General features: G+C 35.4%; 2 protein-coding genes across 2 annotated transcripts; one reads left to right on the top strand and one right to left on the bottom strand.

The window, feature by feature from the left end:
* The first annotated feature begins 1,258 nt into the window (after nucleotides 1-1,258).
* Nucleotides 1,259-7,206, top strand: ccdc189 (coiled-coil domain containing 189). Its single transcript, XM_038300954.1, has 8 exons — nucleotides 1,259-1,331; nucleotides 1,583-1,617; nucleotides 1,701-1,766; nucleotides 1,856-2,019; nucleotides 2,165-2,235; nucleotides 2,330-2,446; nucleotides 4,770-4,886; nucleotides 7,023-7,206. Exons 1-8 carry the CDS (start codon nucleotides 1,314-1,316, stop codon nucleotides 7,179-7,181), a joined length of 747 nt encoding a protein of 248 aa, XP_038156882.1. The 5' UTR covers nucleotides 1,259-1,313; the 3' UTR covers nucleotides 7,182-7,206.
* On the bottom strand, nucleotides 7,169-14,990 carry phkg2 (phosphorylase kinase, gamma 2 (testis)). The gene is made up of 10 exons (XM_038300953.1): nucleotides 14,768-14,990; nucleotides 14,430-14,534; nucleotides 14,178-14,353; nucleotides 14,001-14,055; nucleotides 13,848-13,913; nucleotides 11,752-11,915; nucleotides 11,577-11,667; nucleotides 11,313-11,466; nucleotides 11,067-11,192; nucleotides 7,169-8,167 (listed from the first exon to the last, which is right to left on the bottom strand). Exons 2-10 carry the CDS (start codon nucleotides 14,522-14,524, stop codon nucleotides 7,922-7,924), a joined length of 1,173 nt encoding a protein of 390 aa, XP_038156881.1. The 5' UTR covers nucleotides 14,525-14,534; nucleotides 14,768-14,990; the 3' UTR covers nucleotides 7,169-7,921.
* Between the last annotated feature and the right edge of the window lie 82 nt (nucleotides 14,991-15,072).

Below are 15,072 nucleotides of genomic sequence, written 5' to 3'. Positions count from 1 at the left end.
TGTCTTGCTTGTATTCTGGGTCCTACTTTATGTTCCTCTAGAAAACCAAAAATGGCATCCTTAGAGGAAACCCTTTAAAAATATAAACAAGTGAAAAGAAATGTAAAAACCAGAAGCTTTAAGATTTTTTTTTACAATTTCAAATTTTGTGAGACATTGAATTTCAAGGCTTCGTTCCCTGTAAGCCAAAATTTTTTAAACCACAAACAATAACAAACAATAATTTGCTGTATATGTAATCAATTTATATGATATCAAAGTTTCACTCCCTGAAATGAGCGACAAAAATATTGAGCTTATTTAAATATAAAATAAAATTCTGTTATATCCCTATAGAGAACATCTGTGAAGTAGATTTTGAAAAAGGACCATGTTTAGGACCAGTTTTCAATTATGCATTTTTAAGGCAAAACTTATTTCAGGACAATGTTGCAAATTTTCTAACTCTTTATAAATGGTATTTTCATACATTGCAGCTTTCCAGGATAGGTGCATAGATTTGATAGTTAGATACAGGAGTGTTAGCCGTTCTTGAGTTTTTCCTTCTAATGCCTGGCTATAATGAACACATTTAGTGAGAAACAACAGAGAGATGATTTTAATAAAAGAGACACAACAGATAGAGCTTCTAAGATATGTTCTAATTAAATAATACAAATTATATTTACATTCAAATAAAACAAAAATGCACCATAGTTTGTTCATATATATATATATATATATATATATATATATATATATATATATATATATATATATATATATATATATATATATATATATATATATATATATATATATATATATATATATATATATATATATATATATATTTTTTTTTTTTTTTTAAACTATTTTTCAAAAAGATGAAATTGTCTAGAGAGCTGTTCCAAACGAAATGTCTTTTTGTTTTACACTTGTGTAAACGAAATGACAAATAAAATCCTGCTGACGTTGAGTGATTTTTTGTTTTTTATTGATTTATGTTTTTTGTAATATAAAATACAGTTTTATTTGTTCACAATTGTCCGAAACCATGCTAATTTGGGGGAACTATTTTAATAAAGTAAAACTGGAAACCGGAAGCGTAGTGATGTTGCTAGGTTACCACAGAACCAAACAAACTAATGCGCGGCATCTGTTTTGTCTGTTCAAGAATTTTTTGTCGCGATATTTCAAATGCACCAATGTCCGTTATTCCTTCGTGATATCTTAAACGTCAGTTTCAAGTTTCGTTTTTAGATAGAAACCGTTAGACTCCAAACTCCTTCAGTTCGCTCAGTTTCTATTTCTGCTGGTTTTCAAAAAATAAAATGGAGTCCTTTATTAAGGTAATGTTCAAACGATGTCAGCTGGTATCTGTTTTATCACTTTAACTGTACTTGTGTTCTGTTTAAAATGTATGTCTGTAGTCAATATTTGCTTCACTGGAACATAACTTTGATTTTTCCTCCAAAAATTATAGAAAAAACCTTTAGGTTATTGGTTGAGGCAGGGCTGCACATGAAAAGAAAAAAAGACCAACATGTAGTTATATTTTTGTCTAGCCTCATGTCAAAAGCAGAGTTTTTTTTCTCCATAGGTACCTTACCACCTGGAAGCCAGGTTGTTGCTATGGTGAGATCATCTGCGTTTTGTGCTTGTTTATTAACTCAGGTCCTCACTTAATGTAGGTCTAAATGTTTTTTTTCTCTTCCTAGGGCAGACATAAGTTACCATGACATGGAGCTGATTGACCAAATGCAATCCGTTCCTGATCTGGAAAGGTGTGTCTGCTTACAGCTGAACATGATATCTGATATATGATGTATGATTTTAAATTTTTTAAATTCATATCACCTCTCATCTGTGACAGAATCCTGTGCAGCCTGTTGTGTGCTGGCCTCCCCGAACCAAAAAAAGAGGTCCTGCTGGAACTATATGTGCAAACGGTTAATTTTTGCAGAGAACATAACTTAAATAAAGAGCAAACATCTACACTTCTGTCCATCATCAAGTCCATCCATGAAGCCAACACTGGTGAGCAAAGTTCAGCTACTTGTATCACTATTACTATTATATATATTATATATATTAATGATTAAATATACAATGAGATTAATGTCTAAATTGGGTTTAATGTGAAAGAAATAGCTGTTTTTATCAGATTTCCTTCAACTTGCAGAAACTCCGCTCAATAACTTTAGGGAATGTCTCAAATACTGCCATGATCTTCTGCTGTGTCACTCAATCACGGTTTGTATCACAAATACTTCTATATTAGTCTCAGCTTAACTTTAACATCTCATCATAAGCTTCTCTTCTGCTGTTCTCGTCTCCACCATCTAAGAGACCTCCTTTCAGCATCAACCTGTTCAGCTTCGAGGAGGCGAATTGTGTTTTAAAATACATCCAGGACCACTACATGAAAGACTACAAACTCTACAAGTACATATTCACACCAAAGGTATTAATTATTGAACGGTACACAAGACATGTCGGCACACATGACCCTCGACTCCAGGACTTAAATGAAAAAAACCTCTTTTGGTTTACCCTCCTACGCCTGAAGCCCTCTATCAGTAAATGCGTGTTGATTTCCCCTCAATCTGGAGTGAAATCTTCGAAACCCTTCTAATAAATTCGCAGCTTAGCTGATCATCAAATAGAAATAGAAAATGACCTAGATAAAAAGGATAAAGCAATATTGACGCAATTAGATTCTCATTCGTTACTGAAGTTTTTTTTTTGTGTCTAGTTTTCAGTTTTCAATTTTTTGTTTTATTGCATTATGTTGAAAATCTGTATTCCCACTTAAATTATAAAAGGTGCCCTTACAACAATGACTAATATTGTTTAAAATATAGAGTGAAAATATGATAAAGTGTTTTACTGGTACATTAGTATAACTGTATGAATTTGACTGACATTGCAGCCCACTTTAAAAAAGAGAAGTATAATTATTAACACAGACATGTGATCTGGCTTATTTTCTCATTGTTGCACCCTGTAGTGAACAGAAAACATTATGCAGTTATTGAGGATTTGTCCTCAAAATTAATGCTTTATAAGGAGAAAAAATGGACAAGCATGGCGATCTGATGAGGATTGGGTCAGAGCCTCAGAACTGCAGTTGTTCCTGGACTCACGTCTACAGTATTACTAAAGAAGTAGAAATGATGTGAACCGATTCAACAGATTAATTACTGCTGCGCAAGTCAGATAAGATTAAAATTGTTGCAGAAAACACTGCATCTCAGTTTTCTGTGCAAACAAGATTTCCATGCTGAGTTCTCTTTAGGACAATGCACACATGCCCATCAGAAATGAACGGTGGAGCAATGGAAGAACGAGAGCTGCTCTAATGAACCAGGTTTCCTTTGAGGCAGAGGATCTGGTGTGTATCCATCACTTGCCTGAAGAGCAAAATGTGCCAGGAAGCACCGCAGGAAGAAAATGGCAGACGAAGCGTGCTAATTTATTTATCTGTGGGATTAAAAAAGTATTTTCGAATCGAATAATTTTGGCTATACTCTGCTGAAAAACAGTAGGTCAGTCCTGTTTTTATCCACATGAATCTACTTTATCACTTAGAATCAGCTATCTTAGCTTTATTGCATGTAAAGCCTTGGAGTTGCACTCTGGAACAGTTGAACAAGACAGGGTTGAAATGCAGTTGGGTTCTTTCCAGGGATGGGAACCAGCCCGTTGGTCTCCATGTTTCAGTGGCTCAGAGCTGTTTTAGTAGGAAGAAGTGGAACCAAAACACCATTTAACATCATAATTAGATTGCGTTATAAAAGCCAAATAAACTGAAAAATCTAATTTTAACATTTAAAAATTTTATTGGGAATATTTAGGGCAAAACTTATATGAGGATATATTTTAGATAAAATTTATTTTAATATAAACAAAATAAAAGTCTCAAAAAGGCTGCTAAGAATGCCCACAACAGAATCCTGAAGAAAGTTATGACCTTTATTTATAAATCTCCTTTACTTTAAAATTTAGCAAATGTTTGCTTAAAAGAACAAAACACATAAAACTATAATACCATTGAATGGCAAAAGGAAAATTATTGGATAAAAGTACATTGCAATTTATTTATGATATTGAATTATTGTCCACTCTTAGTAACATTTAGTCAAAACTTCGTTGTTGTGAATATTCAGAATACAATTAAATTAATATAACTATTTGTCTGAAACATTACAGATTTTTAAAGACCAGAAAGAAGATAGAAAAATGACTCTTTGACAAACTTTCATCATTATAATTAAACATTTATTTGTGGCTCAAAACGTTGGAAGGCTTGATGTTCCCTTATGATCCTATCCGCTTGGCAACCAGATAAACAAACCCAAGCCAGATTCCTAGCAGGGAGGAACATGATAAAAAAGAAATGAAAGCAAAAAACAAGTAGTTTTTTTGAGTGCAACGAAACTTAACAGGGATGGTTGCCCTAATGGATCTAATTGAAAACTCCAGCTAAAGATTGTGGACTCTGGATGTTTGTTACTTTCTGACCCAAACAGCACCTGATATACGAAACTATATAACAGTAGTGGAAATGGCAGCAGTCTTTTATCCAAATAGTGTAGTGTTTACACTTTTTAAAAGAGGTTTCATTTGAGAAGGGGCAATTGAAAAAAACCTCCACGGTTCAATTTTGCATTTTCTTTTGAAAAAACTGTTCTTGGGGTTCTTATCTGACAATATGTAGGAAATAAGTATGAGTCAATATTCATTCGTTGTTGTTGTTTTTTTTAAATGCCCTTTGTTTTTGACAGGTCACACTTGATCTTTCTCTGATTTATTCTGGGACTACAGACATGGAATCATCTTTTATAAAGGATTCCTCTGCGCCAGATAACCGTTTCTCTCCTACACCTGGACTCAAGCTGGAGGTAAAATGATGGCAAAGGTTTGCTCTGCACCAACAAACATAAAGTTTCTAAAAAATAATAATCCAAGAGCAACATAGATAGGTGGAACGTTCCTTTAAGGCAATTATTATGTAACATAATATTGCGGATCCAGACATTTGAAGCGGGAAAGCTTCCTGGAGAGGTGGTGAAACGTCTTCAAATCTTGGAAACCAAGTCCAGTGGATATTTTTTGAACTTTTACGGAATGACTATGACCTGGATGACTGAGAATCTTCATCAGCGTAACAGAATATTACAGGCGATGTGATGAGGAAGAAGAAAATCAACACACGTTTGACTGAAAGGAACTCTAGAGAATATTTTTGCAGTTTATTATTATGCCTTTAAGGCTACATGAAACAAAGCCTTATAATGAATTCAACTTTTAGCCATTGACGCTCTACTGTAATTGCTTTGCAAACCTCTGTTTCTACTGGATGGCTGTTATTATTGCAGAATGCTGGAACATGTAGGGAGAGAGATTTTTTTTAACCAAAAGTCTGAGAAAAAATGCTCTAGATTAAGGTCTATAATCTTTACAATTCAAAGAGGCATATTTAACTTAAGAAAAGAAGAAAAGGTATAATTTATATTTATTAAATAAATAAATCTCCACAGGAGATTTAGATATCCACCATGCTTTTTCAAATGTTGGGTTTTAAGATGGACAGAAAAAGGTGAAAAGAGAATACATTTTCAATGGTTTGCTGAAATTTGCGGACAATTATTTTAAAAACAAAAATTTTCCCACCCTAAATATATTTGTGTTATGTTTAGCTAAAATGATAAAAACATGCATCTGTTATCTATTTAAAAAAATTATCTGTCTCTTAATTATTTTTAACCAGAGTGATTGAGAGCCCTTGTTGAAGGGTCTAAAGAGCCACAGGTTGCAGAGCCCTGCTCTAGATCATTCAGGGTCCCGGGTTCTCTCTGCTTTTGAGCTCAGTCCACAGAACAAATGGTCATAGAAGAGAAACTATCTCCATTTTATGGATCACTGTCTCACTTAACAACCCAATAATGACCAGTTTTCAATGTATTGGCAGAGTTTTTCATATCTATAGAGTGCTGCAATCCTCCTAGTGGATTCTGGAGGTACTGCAATGGGGTTTGGGGGTGTCATAAAAATCTTTGTCCCAACTCTCCCTCCTCTCTCCCCTTGAAAGGCTTATATAATACATTTACTATGTTTTATCTAATAAGGCATAATATCTATAATATTGCTTTTGTTTGACATGGGGTCCTTCCTCTGTCCCTTCATCAATCTGGGCATCCCAGAGAAAAAAAATGAAAGCCCCTACATTATAGTTCTGGATGTGAAGAGAAACAAACCTACAGCATCACCTAACAGTGAGCATAGTGCATATTCACCCCCATTTAAACCAACCTTCTAGAAAAAAAAAATCAGAAATATTGTATAGTTTAAAATAAATTCCTAGCAGTGTTAAGCAAACTCTACATTTACTTTTGTGATCATAGCAAAGAAAAGTTTGTTTTTCTTGTGTTGCCTAAACAAGCTGTCAGGGTGTGCATGGAGTCTTAAGGGTCTCTCTGTTAAAGTTCCTTTAGAGTAAGCTTTTAGCTTTGGTCGCATGGTGTCATGGTTATGCACTATTTTTGCACGCCACATATCACTTTACTTGGATTTATCACTTTACTTGGATTTTCACTTTATTTGGATTTAGTTTTTACATATGCATAGATATACGTACAGATATATATACAGAAGAGCTATATGTGTATATATTTTATCTCTTTTTATTCTTAATTTTTTTTTTAAATCTTTATTATATTGTATAGTTGGATGTGTGTATATATTATATAAAACTGTTACTGGAGCGTGTAACAAAAGTAATTTCCCTCTGGGATTATTAAAGTATTTCTGATTCTGATCTATTCTGCATGGAAGCATGACTTCTGTTCACCACTTAGATGTTTCTACAAACTCTGGTCCATCTTAATCAAGTATAAATCAAAACCTCCTCCAGTTAAATAGATCTTAAAGCTGATCCAATAAAAGATTAAGTTATCTAAAAGCCTTCAGCTAAACTTTAGTAGAGGCGATTATAAATGTGTGCGTGAACATGGGGTCGTGTTTTTCCTTCCTTCCAGGTCCACGGACCAGCAGCCTTGGAGAGATCAGGCAGCAGATGCAGCAAAGGTTCAGACAACAGGACAAGCTCAACAGCAGAATTAATCGTCCCAAATCCATCCACAAAAAAAAAAGAAAAAAAAAAAGACAAAAATATGACCGGCTATAATGTTAAATAAGACAATTTAAACATCTGTTTTATTGTCAGTAAAACATCTGTATGCACTTACAGTGTGATTCATTCTGCACTTAAACTGCCGTACATTTCTCAAGCAGGCACTTGATATGGAAATGTTAATTATCAGAGCAAAGAAGGAAGTGAGTCGGAAATGCTGCTCCTAGTTTTTACAGTCAGTGGAAGTGGTTATTTTCTTGAGGAATGCATGCATTACAACGACAGCTATGCACTCCCATTACATCGAATGTTCTCACACACATCCTACAGTACCGTTATACTCTGGAAGAGACTTTCATTTGAGCATTAAAACAATATGTGTCTATAAAAATAACTAATCTCAATGCTTATTTCCAATTTACTCGTGCAGGGCTTGGAAATGCATCATTACAATAAATGATTAGCAGTTAAAAGTCTAAATATCCCTCTTCACTCAGAAGATTTATCAGATTATTGTGCAATATGTCCTCCACTACAAAGTGCGTTGCAAACATGTTGACCTCACAAAAAAAAAAAAAAAAGTTTCCAATCAACACAGATAAGGAATATCAGCACATCTTGAATCTGCAACGTGCCTCAGTGTGCTTTGAGACACACGATATCTCCTGATCCCTGAATTGCACATAGAATTAAACAGTAACACAGCTGGACGAATACTGACACGATGTGACAGCACATGCACATGGTTAAATAAAATAAAATAAAATAAAAATAAACAGGCTCGGGAATTAGGTGGAATCATTTTTACGTCTCAAAGTCCTCCAGGCCCAGCAGCACGATCTTAGCTGTGTTCTGGAACAGAGCTGCCCGGTTCTGCTGCTCTCCCTTCTTCACCCAGTGGCCGTAGATACGGAAGGCGCAGCCGTCTATGAGTTTGCGAACGCCGCGCAGGGAGTACGGGTCTCTGGCAAGCACCTCCCGGGTGAGAGGCCGGGCCCTGCGGTACCGGCTGTACATCCTGATACAGGCCAGCACGCTCACTATCAACACCTGTACAAATCAAGACAAGGAAGCTACAGATTACTGTGTGAAAACAATGCCATATTCTGAAGATTAGAGATGTACAGAAGGAAGACGGCAGTACCGACTGACATCAGTCTAACTCAGGGCTCTGCAACCTTTCAAATACATTGAGCTCAGTTAAATAAAAAACCTAAAAAGCCTCAAATCCTACGTGTAATTTAAACAAAACAAACCTGATATTAGTTAAATATCCACAATAGACATATCTATAACAGTTTATTTGATTTTTTTGTTTTTTTAAAATAAGGACAAAGCATGAAAGTTTCTGAAATCAGACGGACTAATTTTGGATTTTGCTCTATAGGATATTCTATTTATAAAAAAAATAAAACACACCTTTCCAAGCAAATGACAAAAAAAGTCAATCTAAAAACATATTTCTAAAACTTATGTCATTTTTATGGTATTTTTTAATATATTATAGTGAAAACCATCACTTGGCTCTTTATCTTTAGAAAAGTGACATTATTTTTGAATCTGATGTTTCATTTTTCCTTAATTTCAATGATTAAAATGACAAGGGAAACAAATGTAACACAATTTTAACAATAAGTAAAAAAAACATACCAAATTAAACATTAATAATTATTGGGAAGCGGAGAGAGTGACAATCCATGTGTTTCACATGATCTCAAGGCGTGGCCTCTGAGTGCACTAATAAATTGGAGAACCCATGCATGTATCAGCTGGTGCTGATACAACATTAGCTGCATATATGGGGCAGCGGATTTACCCGTCTGTCTCTGCTCTGCTTCCCTCCAGAGGTTATTGGACCTGGAACAGCTTCTGCCGTATTTGTGCCATTTTATTACTCAAATATCAAAAAGTTATGCTTGTCAGGACATCATAGCTAAACACATACGACACTTTCAGACATTTATAGACGGATATTTAAGTATAAATAGGGTTGAAACAATTAATCAGATTAATTGATTATTGAAATAATGGATTAATCGTTAACTGGAGTATAGAGACTGTAAAACATGCCTTTAGATGACAGAGTGACTCACTTAGAGCAGCAATTATAAGAAAACTGTAAAAATATAGATCAATATTTTGCATTTAAGATTAAAAAAATCTGTCAGTATGATCTATGCAGTACTCCACAAGTGGAAAAATTTTAGTTTGACCAGGTTTCACTAGATAAAAAATCTTCTTTCAAACCGTTCGATATCTGATTATTAATCGATTAACTGAAAAAATAATCGACAGATTAATCGCAAAATAATTGTTAGTTGCAACCCTATTTATAACCCAATATCATCTGCAGCTCTCTCAGATTGAAACACATTCATATACCAAACTAACAGAATAAAGCACTAAGTCGTTGAATGCTGGAAAAATGCATCAGAATCATCACTTCATCCACATTAAAGTTCATTTATATGCCATGGGTATAAATAAACACACACATTGCTGGACACACATACATATAAATATATTTTTTCCAACTAATTTAATTGATATTAGAAAATACTAACGGTCATACTGTAAATATGCACATACAGGAACAATGAACTGATTTAAAATTAAAACAGGCAATAATAACTAAACTGGTAATGGAACCGGATGACACATATGAAACCTAGAATATTTCATCCGGTCTCATCTTTGCGGCTGTTCTACTGTAATTATTGTTTCTTTTCTGGATCATTAGGACATTCACCTGACCCACTCAGACACAACCATACATTCATAAATGGGCATATTTATGTAAACCTGTGTTTAACATCTGCAACCTTTTATAGATCAAATCCTGGAAAGTTATTTTGAGCATTGAATGCATCTTAAATATGTCCACATTGCTGTGGTTGATTTAAATATGAATTGTTTAATTTCTGTGAAAGAAATGAAATTGAAAATCTAACTCTGTTATATAAACCTTATGTTTATCCTCTACTCCTTTAGGGCGTAATAGAAAATATCTAGCCAGCTATTCACTGAACTCTGTAATAAATGTCTGCTGCTCAAATAAAAATGATCAAAAACTCTTAGGAAAAGAAGTTAGAGGTTTGATTTTAAAGGAACGGTTGGAGATGAGAGCAGAGGGACGTTCTAAAAATGCTTACTCAGGCCCAGCAGGGACAGCACCGGTTGTCATGGCAACGTAGGGTACCAGCTTAGTCTATAAAAAAAAACTAATGCTTTTGACCTGATTTGGCTCATACAGACCTCAGATTAGTAAATTACTCTTTTAAACTAAGCTTTTGGTGTGTATGGGTTTTAAACTGGATGTTTCACAGAAATGCTGCAGTCTAGAAAAACTTCATCGATGGGTTTAACTCTCAATCGCTGGTGTCCAATCATTTCACAGCGTGGACTGAAAATATTCCGCTCGAAGGTTCTACTACTGATCCTTTTAAAAACCCAAAAACATTTTGTGATTCTGTTATTTTTCTGTCTGCATTTATTGAAACATAGCTGTTCATATTTACTCCTTTATTTGAAGAACAACACTTTGAGTTGTAATGTTTTCCATTTGATGACGATTTCAATTTTTCAGTAACTGTCTCTAGAATAAAAAAGACACCACATCTGCATCGACAATTTGTGCGGCAAGCCGAACGTGAGGTCAGGAGCCTATTTAAATCCAGAACCTGCAAAATGATGATACTTTCTGTCCCCTTTCTAATGTTTTTCCTGATTCTTCAGCTCTTAATCCACTTTTAACACATTAGGATAAATAAATGGTCTCCTTCCACCAATTTCAGATGTTTTCTACTTCAGTTCAGATCCTTTAGTAATAAGCTGAACCATCGAAGCTGCAGCTTTCACTCTGCATTTGCTCTGCATTCGTGCACAAGATGTAGTTTCTTCCTATTTGAACATCTTTGTTTGGCTAAAAAAACAAACAAAAACAACTCACCCTGAATGTCTTTCTTGGGCTAAAGAGACGGACGTCCTCCTTCTGATACAGCCTGAAGAAGGGATGTGCTAAGGCTTGTTCTGCAGTAAGCCTGGAGGCAGGATCTACCACCAGCAGCCTGGATATCTGAGAACAATTATTCAAGAACACATTAATACAGATATGAGGAAAAATACAACTACATTTAATAATCCCACTGAGTTTTTATTGAAGGAATGCATTTATCTGACAGGAATATGAGCTCACCAGGTCTTTCACAGTGTCAGATCTGTCGTCCCACTCTGGGGAGCTGAATTGATAGCGGCCCTCCATGATCATCCTCAGCATTAGCATCTGTTTGCGGTGCCAGAAGGGAGGAGAGCCAGCCAGTAGCGTGAAAAGGATGACCCCGCAAGCCCAGCTTATTAAGAAAATCAGTAACATGAGCAGAGATTAGGAAGATATACAGGTTTATATACTTCAATTTATATGCTGAGGTAAACTTTGCATCTCAGAGGAAAGGAGACTTACAGGTCCACCTCCTTTCCATAGCCTGGGTGCATCTCATCCATGGAACATTTCAGTATTTCCGGGGCTAAATAGCCTGGTGTTCCGCAGAGCTCTGATCAACATCCGAACACAAAACAGTCCGTTTGAGAACATGTCTGTATTGCTTTTAAACTGCTGATAGGATCTCCAGTCGTACCTCTGAGCTTCTCTCCGGGCTGCAGCTGCACAGAGAACCCAAAGTCAGAGAGTTTAATGTGGCCTTGATCGTCAAGGAGGATGTTCTCAGGTTTCAGATCCCGGTGAACAATGTTTAGGGAGTGCAGGTAGAGAACAGCTTCCAGCAGCGCTCGCATTATGCTCCTGTTGAGACACAGATAGCAACATTTTCACCTGAATGAGGTCTAACTTTTAGGTCTTTGGTGACAGATCTTTAAGTCTGAGATACTGTAAACTAGCCAGAGTTTTTAAAGGTGCTCAAAATGACCAATTCATGCACTTCTTTTCTATTGTGAAAACATGCATTGTTTACTGCCTAAAAACATTTTTTTTTAATATATATATCTGTTTTATGCATAAAGCTTTGGGTTCTGGTATTTCAACATTGGTGGTATTTAGAGTTGGCTGTATACTTTCATACTGATACAAGCTATATAAAGGTTTAGATCATCTAAATAGACCTCTGTATGCCAACAGCACAGCCAACTGTGCTCAGTAATGACCTTCCTGTATTCAGCAAGATCACACTGAATGACATTCTGTATTTATTATTAGAGCAGTATGCTTCTATACTAACTGAGCTCCAAGAGGTCAACTAGTGGCGTCAAGGCACAAAGTGAACTAAGCAGCTTATATGTAAATATGTAGCAAGAGATAGTTTAAAGAAGAAAATGTGAAACAGAGAGGTTATTACACCACAGCTTCTGCTTTTTCTATAAAAAGCATAGAAACTTAGTATTACATTATATGCAATAAATTTAAAGAAAAAAATTAAAGGATAAACATATTTGTCTTTACCTTTATTAACTTTATTGTCAAGTACAACTGAACGAACAATTGTTTTGGACAAATGTAGTTAAAATTACAAAAAGATAATTGGAGTTTATTTGAAGAGTAGATTTTTGGTCATCTTTTAATATTTCTTTTGTTGATAATTATTTCAAAAATCACTGAAATACTGACATCAGTAGCTATGGACTTGTATATTTGTATTGCAAAAAACAGTTTTAAGTCAGTTTTAGTCACATGACACAAAAATAAGTTTGTAATTGCTGTCACAATTATTGTTTTTATATATATATAAAGATAGATATATACACATCCTTTTTTTTTTTTTTTACATGAGTGTACTATGAAGGAGTTAATAGATTAATTAATCCCCATGTATCCATTTGTGTTTACATTTATTTTGAGATGTTTTAAATTTATTTGAAGTTGTGAGACCTTTTTCCTCTGGCAAAAAAGAGCATTTTAAAGTTGTTGTTTTTTTTCTTTGGATAAAAGTGAATTCTTTTTTTTTTTTTTAGCAGAACCATCATATCCAAACTTTAACCAGTTTTATGACTGGTTGCATGGGTGGTTCGAGACAGGGGCCAAAAGGGGCCAGTGCCCCTGTAATGAAGAAATAATGCTAGAAAAAATAAAATAAAAACTACCGGTATGTAAAAATGTAATGATGATATTTGCTAGAACAGACATGGTCCCTTTAGACCAATTGAATTTTTTTTAATACAGTTTTGTTTTAATATGGTATGGAAAGCTTTCATATTTCAAAATTAAGGTGATTGCTTCAGTTATATTTATATAGGCTCACAATTTCCATCTGCTTAATGATATTTTGAACCACTCTAATTTGTTACAGCAAAATGTATCAGTTTTATTTAATCCCTAATTTCGACTGTTCATTCTCATTTAAATGACTCAAAATGCTATATTATGAATTATGACGTACATTGATACAATTTTAAATCTTTCAGTAGATATATCTATTTAGCAACTAATTCTTTTAGTTGTTATTTTTTATTTTAGATAAATAACATTAACATATTCAATCCAAAAAATACACATTTTCAATTGAATACAACATAAAATTTGAATTAAACGACAAGTAGCTATTTGGTTCCGCTACTCTCATTACATACATGAAATTATATTATGAAACTCTTGCCCTGTTTTTTGTCTCATGCTCCTCTGTGTCCCTATAAAAACATGCAGGCCCCATCCTGCCCCCCCTAGTAAAATTTGTCTAGAATCTCCACTGGCAGGTTTTGTAGAAATATTTATGGTGGCGCTCACCTTGTCTCCTTCTCACTCAGAGTAACTTTCTCTGTTAGGTAATCAAACAGCTCCCCTCTCCTCATGCTGAGGATGGAAAAGAAAAAAAGATCAATCTACAACATATTGGTAAATAAAGAGTTTTGTGTTTAAGCTCTTACTGTTGATACTCACAGGTCAAACACTAAAAATATGAAGGTAGTGGACTCATAGGAATCAATGAGGGTAACTAAAGGAAACCAAAATACAAACAAACAAAAACACAGCAATGTTAGGTATTTTGATGGCATTTGTATAAGGGTGGTGGGCACAGGATCTCCAGGGTGTCAGAAGAGCAGAGCTTAAACCTACTGATGGAGGAATGCCCCTTCACCATGTTGAGAACTTGGATCTCTTTCAGCGTGGAGGTCTTCACCTCCTCCAGCTGCTGAACTGTCATCTTCTCTGCTGTGATCTCAATAATCTTCACTGCCAGCTCCTGACCAGTGTGTCTGTGCACACATCTTCTCACCACGCTGCTCACACCCCTGCAGCACCAACACAGAAAGTACATGATGTTCCCAGAACCACCAGGCGGGACACAGAGCTCGTCTCTCGACCTACCTTCCGATCACTTCTTTGGGGTCGTACTTCTGGTAAAACTCTTTAGCTCCCACCCAGTCAGGTAACTCATCTCCAACAAGGATGTCCTTGGTCATGATGGTCAATCTACAGCAGAAAACTCAGTCACATGTCTGTGTTTACCAAAGAAACTGATCTAACTCCTGATAATTTAACTCTATCGTAAAAGAAAACAATCGATTAGACTTTACCCTTTTAGTATTTACAACAAAAATAAAGTTCAAGCTCCTAAATGAATTAAATTCTGTAATATTTATCATCTGTGGGTTGACTGAGTGCGCCTTCTGGACTGGGCAGGCTGTCGCAGCAGGTTCACTCACCGAACAGGAAGCTACACACCGACGGCTAAGCAGGACACGGTCAAGTATACGGCGGTTAGTCAGTAGAACAGACCAATTCCACAACTGGAGGCCATAACTGTGCGTGATCTGGTAGGTTTAAACCAAACCAAAATCCTTACCGAGTCCAGAGCAATGTTTACATTCCGGTCAAATTCCTGCAAACTCGTATTTGACCGGTTTCGACTGGATGTAGCAACACTGCCCCCACGAGGCAACAAAGGATATTGCAGGACGTACCTCCGGTCCAAAGCTCTGAGACAAAAAAAAACAAAGCACAAAGCAAT

This window comes from Cyprinodon tularosa, unplaced genomic scaffold (assembly GCF_016077235.1).
Source record: "Cyprinodon tularosa strain WSP-4 unplaced genomic scaffold, ASM1607723v1 ctg46, whole genome shotgun sequence".
Taxonomy (NCBI): Eukaryota; Metazoa; Chordata; class Actinopteri; order Cyprinodontiformes; family Cyprinodontidae; genus Cyprinodon; species Cyprinodon tularosa.
The sequence above is the reverse complement of the archived record's forward strand: the minus strand, read 5'-3'. Positions and strand labels throughout refer to the sequence as shown.

What these genes read in the sequence shown, in the direction of transcription:
- ccdc189 (XM_038300954.1), top strand. An exon ending in CATCCATGAAGCCAACACTG is followed by an intron (nt 2,020 to 2,164) that starts GTGAGCAAAGTT and finishes TTCAACTTGCAG; the next exon opens with AAACTCCGCTCAATAACTTT. An exon ending in CACCTGGACTCAAGCTGGAG is followed by an intron (nt 4,887 to 7,022) that starts GTAAAATGATGG and finishes CCTTCCTTCCAG; the next exon opens with GTCCACGGACCAGCAGCCTT.
- phkg2 (XM_038300953.1), bottom strand. Translation starts at nt 14,524, where the DNA reads ATGACCAAGGACATCCTTGTTGGAGATGAGTTACCTGACTGGGTGGGA. An exon ending in GAAGGGGCATTCCTCCATCA is followed by an intron (nt 14,056 to 14,177) that starts GTAGGTTTAAGC and finishes GGTTTCCTTTAG; the next exon opens with TTACCCTCATTGATTCCTAT. An exon ending in CTGACACTGTGAAAGACCTG is followed by an intron (nt 11,193 to 11,312) that starts GTGAGCTCATAT and finishes AATTGTTCTCAG; the next exon opens with ATATCCAGGCTGCTGGTGGT.